This window comes from Engraulis encrasicolus, chromosome 4 (genome assembly GCF_034702125.1).
Source record: "Engraulis encrasicolus isolate BLACKSEA-1 chromosome 4, IST_EnEncr_1.0, whole genome shotgun sequence".
Classification (NCBI taxonomy): domain Eukaryota; kingdom Metazoa; phylum Chordata; class Actinopteri; order Clupeiformes; family Engraulidae; genus Engraulis; species Engraulis encrasicolus.
The window spans coordinates 11345839-11365889 of NC_085860.1; the positions used below are offsets into that span (position 1 = coordinate 11345839).

At 44.2% G+C, this 20051-nt stretch overlaps 1 protein-coding gene across 3 annotated transcripts in view; it reads left to right on the forward strand.

Moving 5' to 3' along the window:
* Nucleotides 1-20051, forward strand: part of mon2 (MON2 homolog, regulator of endosome-to-Golgi trafficking) — a 91053-nt gene that overhangs the window by 29981 nt on the left and 41021 nt on the right. For all 3 annotated transcript variants that reach the window (XM_063196685.1, XM_063196686.1, XM_063196687.1), the window contains 10 exons: nucleotides 190-287; nucleotides 1852-1977; nucleotides 2424-2636; nucleotides 4651-4775; nucleotides 6049-6188; nucleotides 7845-7998; nucleotides 9660-9883; nucleotides 13187-13268; nucleotides 16208-16389; nucleotides 18045-18157. In XM_063196685.1, coding sequence (XP_063052755.1) covers nucleotides 190-287; nucleotides 1852-1977; nucleotides 2424-2636; nucleotides 4651-4775; nucleotides 6049-6188; nucleotides 7845-7998; nucleotides 9660-9883; nucleotides 13187-13268; nucleotides 16208-16389; nucleotides 18045-18157 — 1457 coding nt within the window. The remainder of the gene's footprint in view (nucleotides 1-189; nucleotides 288-1851; nucleotides 1978-2423; nucleotides 2637-4650; nucleotides 4776-6048; nucleotides 6189-7844; nucleotides 7999-9659; nucleotides 9884-13186; nucleotides 13269-16207; nucleotides 16390-18044; nucleotides 18158-20051) is intronic.

Sequence of the window (20051 nt, forward strand, 5' to 3'; positions counted from 1 at the left end):
CTCCTTCTCGCCTCTCCTCTCTCTATTCCTCTCCTTCCCCCCTCTCCTCTCTCTCTCCCTCTCCCCTCTCCTCTCTCTCTCCTTCTCCTCTCTCCTCTCTCCTTCTCGCCTCTCCTCTCTCTATTCCTCTCCTTCCCCCCTCTCCTCTCTCTCTCCTTCTCCCCTCTCCTCTCTCTATCCCTCCACCAGGTATGGCTGAGGAGCCTCCCCCAGTCCAAGGGAACAGCAATCGCCGCTCAGTGAGCACGCTGCGGCCCAGCGCTAAGGACGCCTACATGCTGTTTCAGGTACACCCTGCTACACACACACACACACACACACACACACACACAGTGCTAAGGACGCCTACATGCTCTCCCAGGTACGCCCTGTTAGTACACTGTATGATTTACCCTGTGCAGAATATCACATTCTCGTTGTTGCAGGGATTGTGCATTGTGCCTAAATAATGTGTTGAGAAGGCAGTTTTTAAAAGACTTCAGATGAGGATTACTGTTTTTAATGTGAGTCATATTCAGGAAGTTAGTAAAATCCTATCTTTTTAAACAGAACAGACTTGACAGCTGTGGAAGTGGTTTACCTCTGGGTCTATTTTAATTAGCAGCTTTGGTGGCAAGGTACAAATGTAGCTCAAGTTGTCATGCCAACACAAATTCTTGACATATCTTGTCATTTCTATTATTCGTGTATTGCAATGAAGTGAGACTAAGGCGAATAGAAACAGTATCACACAATCACATTTTCAACAACAAAACCAAACAAAAGGAAATGCAGGAGAAATTGGCTTGCCTTTCAGTCCACATTTATGCCCAATTCAACAGAAAAATCTCATCCCATTTCACATCACTGCTTCATAGGTGAATGAAGAGGTCTAAGTTAAATTGATATTTCCCTTCAAGGCTTTTATATATGTAGAGGACACTGCTGGCCTCTTCTGTTTATGGGATAGCATGGGAAGGGGAGGGCCAAACTGCAGAAACATCACAGCCAGGATGTACACTGAAACCTGACAGCGTGCAGCTCTGAAGCTACAGGAGAGCAGCAATAGATGATGAAGTCAAATTGAATACGTAACATATTATACACATTTTGCACCTTGAGTGCAGTTACTCTTATACTTCAGACATGTAAAAGTTTTATCTTGTCATGTTTTGATGGTATAGCTTCCGTCTTCATCAGAAGGTCACATGTGTCTATAACAGCTTAAACAGCCAGTCCCCCGTAAAAGGTTGTTAAAGGGGTATGCCACTATTTTGGGGCTTAATACAGTTAAAATCGTTGCCTGGGGTTTATAAAGGTGGTAAAGTGTCTTATTTTTCATGTTAAGCGTTGTCTTGCTTTAAGACGAGTTAAAAGAGGGAATATGTCGCTAAGCTAGTGAAAGTCAATGGATCCGTGTAGCATTGTAGCATGACAACGGCATACATGAAAAAGAGCTCTTTTCCAAAACGCTATATCCACCATTTTTGACTTTTTTGCATTTTAACTGTATTAAGCCCCAAAATAGTGGCATACCCCTTTAATTCTTGCCGTTCAAATGTTTTGAGAACATATTTCTTAAACCTCAATAAAATGCATTTTGCAGTGCAATTCAATGGAATGGCCAATACAAAAATTTCAATTTCGAACACACAAATGTTTCATGTGAAACTGACTGAACACTTGTAATAACACAGTCAGGACCAGAATCAGCACCGTACTGGATGCCACTGGTAAGACCTGGGCTTGCCGAACGTCATGATATGGCAAAATTTTTTAAGACAGTTTTAAACAGTTTTAATTGTTCTTGGTCCATAATAAATTGAACTGGATTGAAAGTTCTTCCTCCCCCGTTTCCTCTCTCTGCAACAGGACTTGTGTCAGCTGGTGAACGCCGATGCCCCCTACTGGCTGGTGGGCATGACTGAGATGACGCGCACCTTCGGCCTGGAGCTGTTGGAGTCTGTACTGAACGACTTCCCAGGAGTCTTCCTGCAGGTTAGTGTTGAAACACACACACACACACACACACACACACACACACACACACACACACACACACACACACACACACACACACACACACACACACACACACACACACACACACACACACACACACACACACACACACACACGTCGATGGACTTCCACCGGGTATTTTTGCAGGTTTGCTGTCACCCCCGTCACACCATACATCACCATCAGGGGGTCTTCAACACAGCCTGGCAATCCAGAGGAGAACATGAAAATGTTTTGGTCATAATTGAACCAATGCCCCTTGCCTCTCTGTGCCCCTGTTGTCGCAGCTCCAGAAGTTCAACTTCCTGCTGAAAGAGCGTGTGTGCCATCAAGCTCTTCTCACCAAACACACACACACATACTTGGGCACATATTAATCCACTCTCTCTCTTTCTCTCTCTTTCTCTCTCTCCCTCTCGCAGCATCAGGAGTTCAGCTTCCTGTTGAAGGAGCGCGTGTGTCCGCTCGTCATCAAGCTCTTCTCGCCCAACATCAAGTTCCGTCAGGGCAGCAGCAGCGGGAGCGGCGTGGGCAGTGGGGCATCTCCGGCCCCCGTTGAGAAGCCTTACTTCCCCATCTGCATGAGGTTGCTGAGGGTCGTCTCCGTACTCATCAAACACTTCTACAGCCTACTGGTGAGGAGGATAGACATGTGCGATCTCTCTCTCTCTCTCTCTCTCTCTCTCTCTCTCTCTCTCTCTCTCTCTCTCTCTCTCTCTCTCTCTCTCTCTCTCTCTCCCTCTCCTCTCTCTCTTCATCTCGTCTCCGTTCTCATCAAACACTTCTACAGCCTACTGGTGAGGAAGATGGACATATGCGATCTCTCCCTCTCTCCCTCTCTCCCTCTCTCCCTCTCTCTCTCACTCACTCACTCACTCACTCACTCACTCACTCACTCACTCACTCACTCACTCACTCACTCACTCACTCACTCACTCACTCACTCACTCACTCACTCACTCACTCACTCACTCTCTCTCCTTCTTCCCCTTCCCTCTCTCTCTTCATATCTTCTCTGTGCTCATCAAACACTTCTACAGTCTACTGGTGAAGATGTTGCCCCCCCCCCTAATCTCTCTCTCTCTTTCTTTGTTTTCTCCCTTCATCTGAGCACCTGTGTGTTTATGACTCATCCTCATCCTTGTCACCTCGCTCCCCATATCTTAGAGATCACCTCTAATCTCTCCTCCTCACATCTGCATTACATGACACTGCATTCAGCAGACACCTTTAATCCACAGTGACAGAGGTTAGCCCTGAAAATAAAGGGCTCTAAGAGAACAAGTTAATGTTTTAAAATAAAATGTCATGTAAAGTGTCATGCGAACAGGTGGAGAACTGGAGAGGAGATTTCTGTAGCTTCTGTGAAGAGCATGATGCTATAACCATTTACCAGACACAAGGGATTAGCCAAATGACAGGAGCAGTCATTATTGTATGTGTGTGTGTGCGTGTGTGCGTGTGTGTGTGTGTGTGTGTGTGTGTGTGTGTGTGTGTGTGTGTGTGTGTGTGTGTGTGTGTGTGTGTGTGTGTGTGTGTGTGTGTGTGTGTGTGTGTGTGTGTGCGCGCGTGTGTGTGTGCGCGTGTGTGTGTGCGTGTGCGTGTGCGCGTGTGTGCGCGTGTGTGCGCGTGTGTGTGCGTGTGCAGCATCATTGCCGTTATTGTGGATTTGCATCCAGACTGCTGGTATTTTCTTTAGTTCAGTTCAGTTCAGGCCTCCTCCCACCTTTTGCTTCGGTATTATATTTTATTATCCACTCTCTCCGTACTGGCCTTTTTTAAATACTTGGTAAATTCTAGTCATTTGGGGCATTCAATTTTTTTTTTCTTTTGCACAGTTAACGACTTAATGAGGCCTGAGTTATTCCTGCTGATGTAGAAAAAACCTACATGTCAGACCATTCAAGCCCTGAACGTCTATAAATAGATAGTGCTGATTGGGGCGTTCTAGGTAGCCAGACAAACACCTCTGCAAACGACCACGCTTTCAATCAACTTGACTAAGCAAGCAATTGCTATGGGATTGCTACAGTAATGTCATTATGTCTTTGGGCTGTTTTGGTGATATCACGCTGCATCTAAGGGCTCTATTGTATAACCATGCGGGCCGGGGGTATGTAGTTGCAATTATTAGCTGTGTAATTTACAAGTATTTTACGAGTGTTTATGTGAATTGTAGGGCTACTGTAATGGGAAAGTATTACCTGTTCTTTGCATTTCTTCTTATGACTGTTTGGGTTGAAAGTAGCAGAGGCCTGGTCCTTATCTCTCTGTCTGTCTGTAAGCTTCCTATTCCTCTTTCTTCGTCATTCTCTTTATCATATTCTGTCGTGTCATGTTTTTTGATGTCTCATTCTTTGTTCTGGGTGCTCTTGTCATATGGCTGTTTCTTGTTCCCCCGGCTGCTTTCTGCCCTTGGTGGTTCACCGTGCTGTTTCCCTTTATCTTTTCTTGGTTAGGGCTCACTTGGAATACAGGCCATTGCCTTAATGTGACTACCCTCGTAAAATGAAGGAGGAATAAAAACATGTCAAAAGCACAGGTCATGTTATTGTGTGTGTACATGTGTGTTGACTTGCCGTGTGTGTGTGTGTGTGTGTGTGCGTTTGTGCGCGCGCTTATGTGCGTCTCCATGTGTGTATGCTGTAGGTAACGGAGTGTGAGATCTTCCTGTCTCTCCTGGTGAAGTTCCTGGATGGGGAGAAACCTCAGTGGCTGAGAGCGGTGGCTGTGGAGTCCGTTCACAGACTGTGTGTCCAGCCCCACCTACTACGGTAAGGTCAACAGCATATTACACATTATATTATATATTACACAGACTGTGTGTCCAGCCCCACCTACTACGGTAAGGTCAACAGAATATAACACATTAAATTACACATTACTCATTATATTTCATAGTACACAGACTGTGTGCAGCCTCACTTGCTAAGGTAAAACCAGCAGTGTATTGCACATTATATTACATAGTACACATTATATTTCCTATTACACAGACTGTGTGTGCAGCCTCACCTGCTAAAGTAAGATCTTATATTAAACATTACATTATATCTACTATCACACATTATACTACATATTACACAGACTGTGAGTGCAGCCTCACCTGCTACGGTAAGACTAGCAGCATCTAGACTAGGCTCTCTATAAAGGTTATATGGCACATTGCACATTATATTACACAGTATGCATTATATTTGCAGTATATTTCCTATTGCCCAGGCTGTGTGTGCAAAGGTAAGACCTGCAGCATCGTAGTAGACTGTCTATGACGATCATAGTCCATGCTATTTACCTCAAAATTACATATGAAAGAAATGTACTGGGTGAAAATCTATTTGATGCCATTGGATGCAGTTTATTGTACTATGTATGAATATATGAAAGGACAAACTATACATGAGGACAACCAGTTTCCTGTCAGTCTAGCATAATGAAGGAAAAGGTTTTAGAAAAACATAACCTTGGTCTCTCTCCTCACAAATAGACACATTTGTAGACACTTACTGTCTACCGTCTGTTGAAAGGAATCCTCTATTTTGATACTTGCTCTGCAAAATGGCATGTACGCTTTTGTGTGAAATTGATGTGGAAATGTCAGCAGTGTTTCTAAGATGGGCTGATAATCTGCAGTTTACCCATCAGCATAATTTGCCGTGAAAGGTCTTTGGGCCCGTGCCTCACAAAGAATGTTGCAAGTATACAAAACTGTCTGTGCGTGTGTGCGTGCGTGTGTGCACGGGTGTGTGCGTGCATGCATGTGTCTTTGTGTCTGTCTGTGTGTGTGTGTACAGTGCACCCTCTGCTACAGTGGTTTTATGAGGTTTTAATATGGCTCTGTGTTGTCACCCCCCCCCCCCCCCCCCCCCCCCCCCCCATGGAAATAAGCTTTCGAGCTTTATTGTGCTATCCTGACTCTCTGTTTTTTTAATTTAAATATGTGGTGCGGTTTATATGAAACTCAATCATGTATTTATTTTATTTATAAGAACTGAAGATGTCAAATAAAATCATTCATTCATTCATTCCCCCCCTCCCCCCCTCCAGGTCTTTCTGCCAGTCGTACGATATGAAGCCTCATTCCACCAAGGTGTTCCGGGACATAGTCAACGCGCTGGGCTCCTTCATCCAGTCCCTCTTCATCCTCCCCAACGCAGGAAACCCAGCAAACGCCAACGCCGTCGCCGGTCAGTAGTGGGGCTCTTCTTCTTCTTCTTCTTCCTCTTCTTCTTCTTCTTCTTCTTCTTCTTCTTCTTCTTCTCCTTCTCCTTCTCCTTCTCCTTCTCCTCCTCCTCTCTGTAGTGGTTTGAAGGAGAATTGCGGCTTATTTCACAATGCAATTGTATTGCTCAATGCTCATGCTACACTTGACTTGTTGATACCCGATGATGCAGCATTTGTTTGTATATTCGTCTCTTTTCCAAGATCCTGACCATTCTAATGGGGGCATGGGTTGGTGTACTTTTAAAAAAAAAGAATCTTAACACAGACCAACCTAGCCTGGTTCTCACGCAGATGCTTGTGCATCTTCGTTCAACTTCGTGAGGATGAGAAACATCCATCTGCATGAGAACCAGGTTAAGACCAACCATCATCCCAAACGTTATTACAACGTAAGGTGTCTGCTGATGCTGCTTAACTTTTGGGATGATTTGGAGGATGTCAATATGTGTTTTGTTTGTTTTTAATGTAAACAAACCATGCCCCATTAGAATGGCCAGGATCTCAGAAAGGGATAAAGAAAAAAAAGTGTTGTCAGGTGCTGACAAGTAAAGGATAGCGTGAGCAATACAACTGTATATCGACATTGTCCTCCTGTCGAATCACACCAGCCTAATTTAAAATGGTTCAGACGGTCATACTACACAGACTGAGACCAAAAAACCCAATACAAAATACTAGTACTGACTAATAAGAAGGCTATAGAAATACAACTTGCAATACAACTCGCAAACCTGTCGCTGGCAACACTTGTTTGGGTGAGCGGTTAGCCTGAAATACAGTATGTCTGGATCTATAATGCATGCAGGTCGAATCACACCTGGCAGCGGGTTTTTTATTGAATGTTTTCATAATACAACAATGCAAAATCGTAATGCAATTTTCCCAACAGAACCATGGCCCTTCTTTTCAGACAATCAAACTATACAGACACACAGAAGCGAGTAATGAAATAGCGGGCTGTTTCATAAATGGCCTCATTTTATCGCAGCCTTTTTGCTGCCAAAGCTTGTTTGTATAAACTGTTGTTTTGTGTGAAATGTGTCTGCATCTCTAATGCATGTAGACCTTTGTGGTGGAGAGGTGGATTCTGGGAAATGTTAATTTCATGATAAAGGATTAGTGGCGATAATGTCTATTGGATTCAACTGACCTTTGCAGTGTCTCTGTTATCTGGTCATTCTCTCTTCCTGTCATCTCTCTCTCCCTTTTTCTTTTGTCTTTCACGCTCTCTGGCTGCCTCTCTCTCTCTCTCTCTCTCTCTCTCTCTCTCTCTCTCTCTCTCTCTCAATTTACCCCTCTCATTTCTACCTTTGTGTTCCTGTCTTTATCTTGCTTTCTTTCACTTTCTCCCTCATCCTCGTTCTCGCTCCCTCTCTGGCCCTCTCCTTCTCTTCTCTCTCCCTCCCTCCCTCTCTCTCACGCTATCTCTCTTGCTCTCTCTCTCCCTCCCTCCCTCTCTCTCACGCCCTCTCACTCTCTCTCTCTCGCTCTCTCACTCTCTCTCTCTCTCTCAATTCCCCCTCTCATTCCTCTCCCTTTGTGTCTCTATTTTCATCGTTCTTTCTTTCACTTTCTCTTCCTCGTCCTCATGCTCCCTCTCTCTCTCTCCCATCTCTCAGGTGGTTCTGGTTCTGCGGGCCAGACAGCAGTGGCGGGGGGGCAGGGCGTGGCGGGGGCGGGGGGCAACCTGACGACGCAGGCGGCCTTCGAGTACCGCGGCACCTGGATCCCCCTCATGACCGTCAGTGTGCAGGGCAGCGCCAAAGCCACCTAGTAAGTACTAGCTATACTAGTTATACTATACTTAAGCAGGGAGGATGTCAGTGCACATCAGCCCGACCACGAGGGTCATATTGCTTTTATACAATAGTTCAATTGCCAACAAAATACCAGAATAAATGTTCGAATTCATGTTTATTAGTTGCCTTCATCATACTTTGTTTACCTGATCCGCTAAGCAAAGTAGTTCCGAATTGATTGTGGTTGCTATGCAATGACGAGCTGACAGCGCCAGCGCGCAACGCTCCATGAAACGGTGTGATTTGTGCATTTCTGTGTGGATTGCGACTGAGCTTTGCTTACTAAAATGATGCATGATAAATGTCAACACTGTGCAACTTCAACATTTTAGTTAGATGCCTACTTTTATAAGCCTTTTGGCTGACATTGATTTTCACATTTTTGTGGACCGCAAACTTGCTGATAGGTGCGTAAAGACACACCTCCCTCATCTTTCCCTCTCCAGTGCTGCATGAGATCGGAGCGCTGTTCTCACACACACAACCACACAAATCAATCCCTTGTAGGCCTATGATACCCCGATGTCTGCTTTAGGCTACTGCTGTAGGCTACAACTTTGCTGCTGAAACTCTTTCTCAGGTAAACGTCTGATGGGTGCGAACCCGAGAAAGGGGTTCGCGTTTTCCCTCCCAATAAACTAAAAGGCAATTAACTCATTCCAGATCCAAGCGGTCATCATTTTTAATTTCATGACACCCGGTATCTTGCTTCCAGATGCCCACTTTGTAGCCTACTATTCATTAATTTGCACGTGGTGGACGGCAAGCTTGTTCCTGGTATATTTTCAAGGGCATCTCTTCCTCGTCCTTCCCTCTCCCGTAGCGCAAATGAGATCCGATTATTGCGGTTCTCACACACTGCAGGAGACTGACATAGCCTTGCTGTCTCTGTGTCAAAAAGTGTCCATTGTTCCGCATATCTCCCGTTTGAAACTCCCTCTTCCGTGTTTGAATAGGCCTAGATATTTAAAGTAGGCTACATATGTTAGATTGCCTTCAAAAGACTACGGCCGCAGAGGTGTGCCAACTGCCCAGACAACTGCACTAGAATCAGATAACTTCTTTCCTACCTGCCAGAATCCAGCTACCAACTGGGAGACGCCCGCGTCTCTGTCATGCGGGCGTGCGTGCGCCCAATTTCGTCCAGCATAGAACAATGGAATAGAATGATGGCGAGTTCAAAATACGCAGCCCTGGTTACATTCACTTTCTCCGCTGTAGACTATGAGATAGAATGATGGCGAGTTCAAAATGCGTGGCCCTGGTTACATTCTATCCACGGTGGAGTGATTATTAGGTGTGATGAGTCTCCGGGGATGATGTCCACCTAGACATCCTCCTCCTTGCCGACGCGTAGAATGCCAGTAGAACGCGTCTCATCTAATCAGATATCCCAAAATAAATTGATCTAACTATTGTATAAAGCACTATACACTATACCAAGGCCACCTAGTAAGCACACCGCATCCTTAAACACTATACCTCTTCTCTCCTCTCCTCTCCGCTCCTGTCCTCTTCTCCCCTCTCCTCTCCTCTCCTCTCCTCTCCTCTCCTCTTCTCCCCTCTCCTCTCCTCTCCTCTCCTCTCCTCTCCTCTCCTCTCCTCTCCTCTCCTCTCCTCTCCTCTCCTCTCCAGTCTGGAAATGTTGGATAAGGTGGAGCCTCCCTCGATCCCCGAGGGCTATGCCATGTCGGTGGCGTTCAGCGCGCTGCTAGACCTGGTGCGCGGCATCACCTCCATGATCGAGAGGGAGCTGACGAAGGAGGAGGAGGCGGCGGCCGCAGCAGAGGAGGAGAAGGAGGACAGACAGAAGGGAGAGGAGGACCCCGACGCCTCGAACCAAAGCCCACCAGAGCCATGTGAGTTAGTACTCTACAGCAGCTTACCAGAGCCATGTGAGTTAGTATACTACAGGTGTAGCCCCCAATGCCATGTGAGTTAGTATACTACAGGAGCCATGTGAGTTAGCATACTACAGGAGCCATGTGAGTAAGTGTACTACCAGAGCCATGTGAGTTAGTACACTACAGCAGCCTACCAGAGCCATGTGAGTTAGTACACTACAGCAGCCATGTGAGTTCGTATACTACAGGAGCCATGTGAGTTAGTATACTACAGGAGCCATGTGAGTTAGTATACTACAGGAGCCATGTGAGTTAGTACACTACACCAATGCCATGTGAGTTAGTACACTACAGGTGTAGTCTGATGCCTCGCACCAGAGTCCATGTGAGTTAGTAGGTGTAACCCCCAATGCCATGTGATTTAGTATATTACAGGAGCCATGTGAGTTAGTACACTACAATACCACCCCCCCCCCCCCAATCAGGACGCTGCATAAGTAGATTCATGAACTGCAATATAAAAGAAAGCCCCTACCGAGTCCCAATCTTGAATATGTTTGTGTGCTTGAACTCAACTACAGGGTAAAGGATGCAAGAACGTACATTTTTCCTATGAATAGTGTAACACATGTGTGTGACTCAAAGGGGAAGGGGACACTGTATTTTGATTTGTTGAAATGAAATATTTCCCAAAACTGCTTGTTGGCTTCAAATAATTGTCACAGGAAAGGAAGAAGACAGTTGATTCAAAGTATTACACTGACCTCTTGTGGTTGAATTTGAAAAGGCATGTCAAATGTGCCTGATGCATTTTGCTTCAGAGAGAGGGACTAGTTCAGGACTACTTCTAGTAACACTCTAGTAATCCCCTTTGTGCATTTAGAAATTGGCATTTTTTAACATAGCATTGTACATCTGATCGAGCACAGCTGATCTAGTACCTATATATATATATATACTATATACAGAATTCCCATGAATAATCATTGCCAATGTTAAGTTTATTGTTTTATTTTGTTTGACTGTCTGATTCTGTGGAGCTTTTGGGTGCCCCCAACAAATTTGGTGCCCTTGGCGAATGCCTTGTCTGCTTTTGCCTAGTGCCAGCCCTGGAGATATTTATTCAGTGTGCCAATGCCAAATGACAAAGTATAATAAACATTGCAACCTTGAGCCTCAGATTTCCTTCACCCTTACAAAAATGTTGATATTGAAGTCAGGGAAAACTACAAGAGAGCTTGTGATGAGGTCAATGGCGCGTTTGGGATTTTTATGATGAGGTCATGGGGGCGTTTGTTGAGAACCACTGGTATAAATTGTGCTGTTTGTGTATGTTATTGAGATCTTGTACAGTAGCTGTTCTAGAGGTTTTTGTTGTTGTTGTTTTTTTCAGGTAGAAAGCTCTTTATTGCAACAAAAACAAAATGTATTACTTAAAAGTCCAACTCTAGATAGTTTTTCTTTTGTGTTAGAAATTTGGCATCTGGGGAAAAAATAGAAATAATGGCAGATAAAACTAAATCAGCTGGAAACGTCACAATTTACTACTTGCCCCCCTACTATCGCAATTTAGCAAAATAGCATTTCTGCATGGAAAAATAAAAGGCAAAACACAGTCTAGTGTGTAGAAACACTACACACATACTCATATCTTGCAGGGCAGAGGGACTGAATGGCTCGATGACTACTATCTCACTAACATGACTCAAAAAAGTTAAGAACATTGAAATGCAACTCAGTACAGGACTGTGTATGGAACATGCACACCTCACGTCCATCCAATTTGAAAAAGAAAATAACTAAAAATAAGTTCAATATCAGCGCTATGTTCAGATATCCCAGCATCAGTGAACACTTTTGTATACCTGCAATTTTAACCCTTGATTCATTTGATTTGTACAAAGCAAAATTAAAACCAGAGAACGGCTTTTCCTTTCCAGCTACTCTAGTGTAGGTAATCCTAATTTGAAGCAACATGACATAAGACACAGTTTGCAGCAATACCTTATCAGTGGTCAATAGGCTGCTTGTGTGAGTATATATATATATATGTGTGTGTGTGTGCGTGTGCGTGTGTGCGTGCGTGCTTGTGTGTACAGTAAGAGAGAGATTGAGAGATATTGTAGGGGGTGAGGGAAGAGGCACTGAGGTCCGAGGTGCTGGGTTTTTCTACCAAACTAAAAACCAATCAGCCAATCTTATCCCACCTACTGGGTTCATGTCAGAAGAACAGGGGATTCAAACAAAGAATTAACAAAATATCTAGTCAATGTATCTGAAAAGAGCTTCTGAGCCCACGATGACTCAACTCTACACCTTTAGGCAAGCTAGGTACAGGCTAGGCCTTCACGTTCTACACTAAATTCATATTTGTTCTTTACTCCAGGTGGGGAGGGGATATCAATACCAACATGTGCTTTTTTTGTTACCCTTTCATTTTGAAATCAAAGTCAAACATGGCGCATGGACAACCCTTTTGTTGAAAAACCAAATCAGTGGATGTACAATTTTTCTTGTAAACAAGATCTCTGCCTAATCATTCATTGGTATGTTGTTACTACGCTTGATCGTGCACAAACTAGAACAGCAAAATAATTCCACATTTTTTTGTAAAGTATTTTTCTTTTCAAGATTTAAGAACATCACAAGGTTTGTTAGGTTATGGCCCATACGTTTTATAGGAAGAATGTGGTGGGGAGGAATATTAACAGTCACTGACAAGAACACAGATCTCTATGGATAAAATAGTGAACCAAGTGGTGGAAGATTAGACTCAGGAGGACTTTTAAAGAATCAAGTGCAGACTCTCCTAGCTTCCTTCCAATTGTCCGAGATAGGTGAAAAACAAAAATACAAACAAAAGTAGTTGAGGGCTGAAGAGAGGCGTTCACTCGAGGCTTATCAGCTCTACGTCAAAGATGAGGGTGGCGTTGGGGGGGATGATCCCGGGGTGTCCCTTGTTGCCATAAGCGAAGTCAGGCGTGCAGGTCAGCTTTGCCCTCTGACCCACGCTCATCTGCACGACACCCTCCTCCCATCCGCGGATGACTTCCTGCTTGCCGATCTTGAACCTGAAGGGCTTGTCACGGTCACGAGAGGAGTCAAACTTGCAGTCCGGGTGCCGACATAATGCACCACACACGTCTGTCCTTTTTTGGGGAAAGTCCTTCCATCGCCTGGGGTTATTGTCTCAACCTCGACCCATTTTGTTCGACAGCATCTCCTGTTCTAGAGGTGTTTGACGTTGTTTTTTCTCTGTTGCTGTGTCTTCTAGAGGTGTTTGATGTTTGTTTTTCTCTCCCCCTGTGTGTTCTGCAGTGGCCCATCAGGTGTGGGAGGAGATGGTCAACGCCTGCTGGTGTGGCCTTCTAGCGGCCCTCTCCCTGCTGCTGGATGCCAGGTTAGTATACTTACTATATACATACTACCAGGTAAGTATACTTACTATATACCTACTACCAGGTTAGTATACTTACTATATAGCTACTACCAGGTTAGTATACTTACTATATATATATGTTATATGTTAAATCTTATTAGCCACAGCAGAGGTTGCGCTAGACTTTTTCACAGTCCGTCATTTTGACGGGCAGGGTCGAAAAAAATCCGTCACCGCCTTTTTTTTTTTTTTTTTAAATTCTCCATCTCATTTCTCAATGTGGGGGTCGCGACCCCGCACCGGGAACAACACATGCGCAATTGCGGACAATTGAAAGTAAACCGCTGTGAATACACCCCCTTTCACTCGAAATTCATTCTCCAACTTTGAAGATGGAGTCAACTTTGCTTTCCACTTTCTCTCTCTGCCTCCCTCATTGCACTGTTTAAAAAGCTGCAGATATCTCTCATGACGCGCGTCTGATTCAGTGTTCAGCGCTATGGTCACCACAAGCACTTTTTTAAAAGACGCGTGCTCTGATTAATGCACCGATTGTAATACAAAGGCGCAGTGTTAAATAATATTCGCGTTGGGCTTCACATGCAAGATGGAAAGGAAAGCCGTCTTGAAGCAGAAAGGTTTAGCCCAGGCAGTCGACAAAGGCACTGAAGCCTACAATAGGAAGACCAGATTTCGCAAAACTTTGTTGAAAAATATCAGCGACGGTAAAGGAAGCCTCTCTATACGTAGCCCCATCGGCTTATATGTTGGCTCTGGTATGCGCGGTAAAGTTGTCTGAATAAAAAAATATATCGCCTATAATGGGTGAACCAGCTATCGAAATAAGAGAAGGTTAGCTGTTTCTGGCAACGTTTGCCAAGTTGTAAGTTGCGTTGCCTGGTAATATTTAGGCTCTTGAATATCCGTCGTTTTTATTAGTTAATGTCCTGAAGCCGTTTTAGACCTGCGTTGCCTTTGAGTGAAGGTTCTGGCTAGCAAATGCTATTCGTATATTTGTTTATGTTTCAAGCGAGGAGTTATGAAACAATGTTTCTATGAAGGGCGATAGAGGGACAACTTCGTCATTTGCAGAAAATCAGATAGTCGGTAAATGTAGTAGGCCTAGGTAGGTCTACACATAGTTCTGAATCTTAAAGTCGAAGTCACACGTGTAGGCTATGGTGGCAACGTCTTAGTTATTTTAATTCATTATTTTGAGCAAGAGCAGCGCGCGCTCTGCTGCAGCCAGCCGCACAGCCCAGCTGCGGGGCATGGTATGACAAGCAGGGAGAGAGGGAGAAAGGCAAACGATAATAGCATGAAATTATCTGCGCTGATAACTAGGCCTATACCTAATTAAAATGCATATTTGCTCTACTCGATAGAGGCGTAGGTCTACTTAAACTTGTGATTTATTTATCATCACCCTGAATATTGATCCGTCAAAATGACGGACAGACTTCATAATTTTCCGTCATCCTTCAAAAAAACCGTCAATGACGGACATTTGTCGGTTAACGCGACCTCTGAGCCACACATACAATATACTCTCTACTAGTCAAAGTGGCTAGTAGGTTTTCTTTTCTACAAGCCAAACTGAATTTTCACCAGCATTTGGCCTGTTGGCCTGCTTACTACAATGGCAGATGTGACAAAGCAAAATGCTTATGATACCCCATATCATCCCATATATAATAGGTTTTTTTAATCAACACTTTTAACCCCCAATCCTGACAGTGTAGGTCATGGTATGAATATCTAACATTTTGGCTGTATCTGCTTCATGTCATTTCAACAACGTTTTGCTGTATTGATTTTGCTCTATTTGTCTTTGTTAATACATTATTACTTGGTCATTGCCATTTGAGTGACAGTACATTTACAACAGGGACCATGTCTCAAAAGATTACAAGTGGCATTGTGATGCTGAACATACTGTACTTGTCATAGAATTAGTTAACTGCTTCTACTGCACCACCCACTTCCTCAACCCAGTAGGCCACACAAGGCACCAGACTAGGCACCCCAGGCACAAATCCTCCTCCGTCTACCGGTACACTCCTGTCAACTCTAGTCTCATGGCGGAGTTTGTTCAATCATGAAGCGTGAATCCTTTTGACGTAAATCTCTCATAACGGCCGTAAAAAGCCTCAAACCTCCTAAGTAAGGACTGTTCCTGTATCAGAGCAGCAGCGGGTGTCCTGTCGTGGTGCCATTTGAACACTGTTGTAGAGCTATGTCACCACTGTTTTAATGTGTAATGTGATGTCACCACTGTCTTAACGGTTGTAAGCCCCAAGAATGTCACTCTGACATCTGCAGGGAATGAAAATGCTTACATAGATAGAATCAACGGGCATCAAAAATAGGACAAGTCAGACTAGCAGTGCCTTAAAGTGTGCCTTAAACTGTGACCATCATCATTAAAGGTACACTGTGTGAGATTTTTAGTTTATTTCCAGAATGCATGCTGCCCATTCACTAATGTTACCTTTTTCAGTAATACTTACCACCATCATCAATTTCTAAGTATTCATTATGACTGGAAAAATGGCACTTTTCATACATGACAAGGGGGATCTTCTCCATGGTCCTTCATTTTGAATTTCCAAAAATAGCCATTTTTAGCTGCAAAAATGACTGTACTTGGGCCATACTAGAAAATATTAGTTTATTACTTAGTAAACTTTAATGAAAAGATCAAATTTGGCAATAGGCAACCCAGTTTCAATGAGTAGCATAGCTGCAGTTCCTTTATTGACTATTTCCTGCACAGTGTACCTTTAAGTATTTCATGTGGAACCTTTTTTTTATGTGCAATATGTGAACACCCGTGAGAATTTTGAATATTGGCACGCGTGCAGGCTCATGGATGTATGTGGCATCTATCCCAGGTCTAAGTTTATGCGATCTGGTTCTCACTGGCCAGTACTTTCCCTGTGTGTTCTTCTCCCCCTCAGTACGGACGAGGCGGCGACGGAGAGCATCCTGAAGGCGGAGTTGACGATGGCGTCGCTGTGCGGGCGGCTGGGGCTGGTGACGCCGCGAGACGCCTTCATCACAGCTATCTGCAAGGCCTCTCTGCCCCCCCACTACGCCCTCACAGTACTCTCCAGCAACAACACCGCCCTCTCCAACAAGAGTGAGTTACTCTCTCTAGCTCGCTCTCTCTCTCTCTCTCTCTCTCTCTCTCTCTCTCTCTCTCTCTCTCTCTCTCTCTCTCTCTCTCTCTCCCTCCCTCCCTCCCTCCCTCCCTCCCTCTCTCTCTCTCTCTCTCTCTCTCTCTCTCTCTCTCTCTTTCTCTTTCTCTTTCTCTTTCTCTCTCTCTCTGTCTGTCTCGATGCCACCACTATGCACTACTCACTGTACACTCCCGCAATGCCGCATTTGTGTGTGTGTGTGTGTGTGTGTGTGTGTGTGTGTGTGTGTGTGTGTGTGTGTGTGTGTGTGTGTGTGTGTGTGTGTGTGTGTGTGTGTGTGTGTGTGTGAAAAAAAGAAATATACATATTCAGTTTTTGCATCTAAAACACACACACACACACACACACACACACACACACACACACACACACACACACACACATCCACAGAGAGAATCTCCCTGATTAATATTCCATGTGTAAGACTCTGATCTTAACAGTGGAGGTCTAGAGCGGCGGCACATGTAAATTGGCCGCGCTGCAGATCTCGTTAGTGGTGTTTTAGCTTGGCTGTGAATTCATTAGGGCGGCCCAGACGTGTCATTAAGGGGCGTTCGCTCATCTCGTTTTTTGCTTAGCACACTTTAGAGCTACTGAGAGTTTTCGTCTTGTGTTTTTTTTAGACCGTCAATTAGCCGAAATGGTGATCAAGTGAAGATTAATATCTCAAAAGTGGATGGGAGTGTGTGCTTGCGTGTGTGTGCTTGCATGTGTGTGTGTGTGTGTGTGCACGCGCATATCTGTTTGTACCCTCTGCCTGTAATTTGTTTTTTGAAAATGTCCAGGACTGCGTGTGTGTGCCTGCGTCTGTTAAGCGTGCGTGCGTGCATGCGTGCGTTTTTGTTTGTTTGTATTCTGCTTGGTTAAATGTCATTGGTATGGCAGAGGCATCTTCAGCAGCAGAGCATTAGCATCTCCTGTAGGGATAGGATGCCCCCTTGTGGACCAGGCTGCATACAGCATATTTGGATTTAAATGAATTTAAGTTGCTAATGTATGCGTGCGTGCGTGCGTGCATGTGTGCCTGCGTGCGAATGAATGAGAGAGTGTGTGTTATGATGTGTGTGTGATCTTTGTTTGTGTCTGTGAGTCTGAGTGTGTGCACATGTTACTTTATTTTAAATGAATCGCAGATGCTTTTTTTTCCACTGTGTGCCTGTGTGGGCGCCTGTTGTGTGTGGGCATTTGTGAGTGCGTATGTCTGTGTGCATTTGTCCGTGTTGTGTGTGGGCATCTGTGTGTATGTATTTCAGTATGTGTGGGCGCCTGTTTTTTGCGCTGGCATCTGTGTGTTTATTTGTGTGTGTGTGTGTGTGTGTGTGTGTGTGTGTGTGTGTGTGTGTGTGTGTGTGTGTGTGTGTGTGTGTGTGTGTGTGTGTGTGTGTGTGTGTGTGTGTGTGTGTGTGTGTGTGTGTGTGTGTGTTTATCTACTAATGTGTGTGTGTTCTCTACCAGGCTTCTCCATCCAGGACCAGAGTGTATCTACTAATGTGTGTGTATGTGTGTGCGTGCGTGCGTGCGTGCGTGTTCTGTATCAGGCTACTCCATCCAGTACCAGAGTGTATCTACTAATGTGTGTGTGTGTGTTCTCTACCAGGCTACTCCATCCAGGGTCAGAGTGTCCAGATCATCAGCCCCTCCAGCGAGTCCCACCAGCAGGTGGTAGCAGTGGGCCAACCCCTTACTGTGCAGCCCCAAGGGACCGTGGTGGTGAGACAGACACACACACACACGCACGCACGCACACGCACACGCACACGCACACACACACCCCTCACTGTCCAGCCCCAGGTGACCGTGGTGGTGACACACACACACACACACACACACACACACACACACACACACACACACACACACACACACACACACACACACACACACACACACACACACACACACACAGGTATACACACCAACCCCTTACTGTGCAGCCCCAGGGGACTGTGGTGGTGAGACACACACACACACACACACACACACACACACACACACACACACACACACACACACACACACACACACACACACACACACACACACACACACACACACACACACACACATTTATACAAACCCCAACTCCGATGAAGTTGGGACGTTTGGTAAACTGAGAATAAAATCAACATGCTATCATTTTCAAAACATTCAATACATTCCTTAGATGGAGAATAGTGAAAAGACACATATCAAGTGTTAAAACCGAGAAAAAATATTGTTTTAGGGGACATATGTACTCATTTCTAATTTGATAACTGCAACACGTCTCAAATAAGTTGGGAAGGGGATCAGTGAAATGTTATAAACATCCAAATAAGATTAAACAACAAGGAAGAACATTTCAAAATGAATTGTACTGATGAACAATTTGAATGTCCAGGTATAAGGCAATCACAGAGAGGCTGAGTCACTCAGAATTAAAGATGCAGAGGGAACAATTACCATAGTTATTACATAAAGTTTTGAATTCCCTTGATTTACCGTGATTGAGTGTATATAAGACATCTTTTGTCATTAACATCATTGTATAGGTTCATGACATCATGAAATACATAGTGAAAACTTGACCATATTAAGGACGCTTCATGTGTGCAAATGATAGAGGGGTTTAACATTCCTCTATCCACCCGAGCTCACTTGAAATAGACCCAGAAGACATGGGAAACTGTCCTTTGCTTACAGAAGTCAGCAGAAGTTGCAGAAGTCAATTATTTTTGAAAATACATCCTGTGCTACAGTGAAAATTGACCATGCAACTTGTGTTAGTGCTAGTACATTGGTTACGCTGTTCTAACTCACCTGTAGAATTGAATACAGTACTGAATGAAATAAATGGGTTTTAAACAGCATGAAAAGCCACTCGTGCAATATATTTTGAAGGGAGATCTTCGATTACTGCCACATAGTAAGGACAAATTGTATTCTCTACTATGTTTTAACAGTTTAACTCCAACATAAGGACCAGCAGGACATAAAATGGCAGGCTTTTGGTCAAGACCTGTCACACTGTAAGCACTACGGAAAGGATAACATTGCAAAACATGACAAGGAATACACCTACCATTTAAGCTGTTGAAATCATGTCCAAGATAGGAATCAACACTGTTTTTATATAAAATCATCTCATCGGTCAATGCTAGCAATTGTTCAGTGTTTTCTTTTGTTTTGTTTTTAGTCTTCCTCGACATTTGCTGCCTTTTATTGTCCCCGTCCCAACTCTTTTGAGACACGTTGGATTTACATATTCATGAATATCCCCCAAAACAATAATTTTGGTCAGTTTTGATGGCTGATATGTTTTCTTTGTACCGTTCTCCAACTAATGTCAGAACCAGACTTCTGAAAATGGCAGTATTTTGTTATTATTCACAATTAACCTTGCGTCCCAACCAGGGGCGTCTGTAGACCCAATACTATACAGGGGCACAATTGGGCACCAAAAAGAAATGTGAGCGCGCGAAGCGCGCGAGCTGAAAAAAATTTGGGCAATTATTTTTTTTAAAGAATGGGCAGAGATAATGTATTGCTGCTTTATCCCTGTGATATCCGAGAGAATAACTTTCTGATGTCCATCTACAAGAACAATGTTGTTTGAGTTGAATTG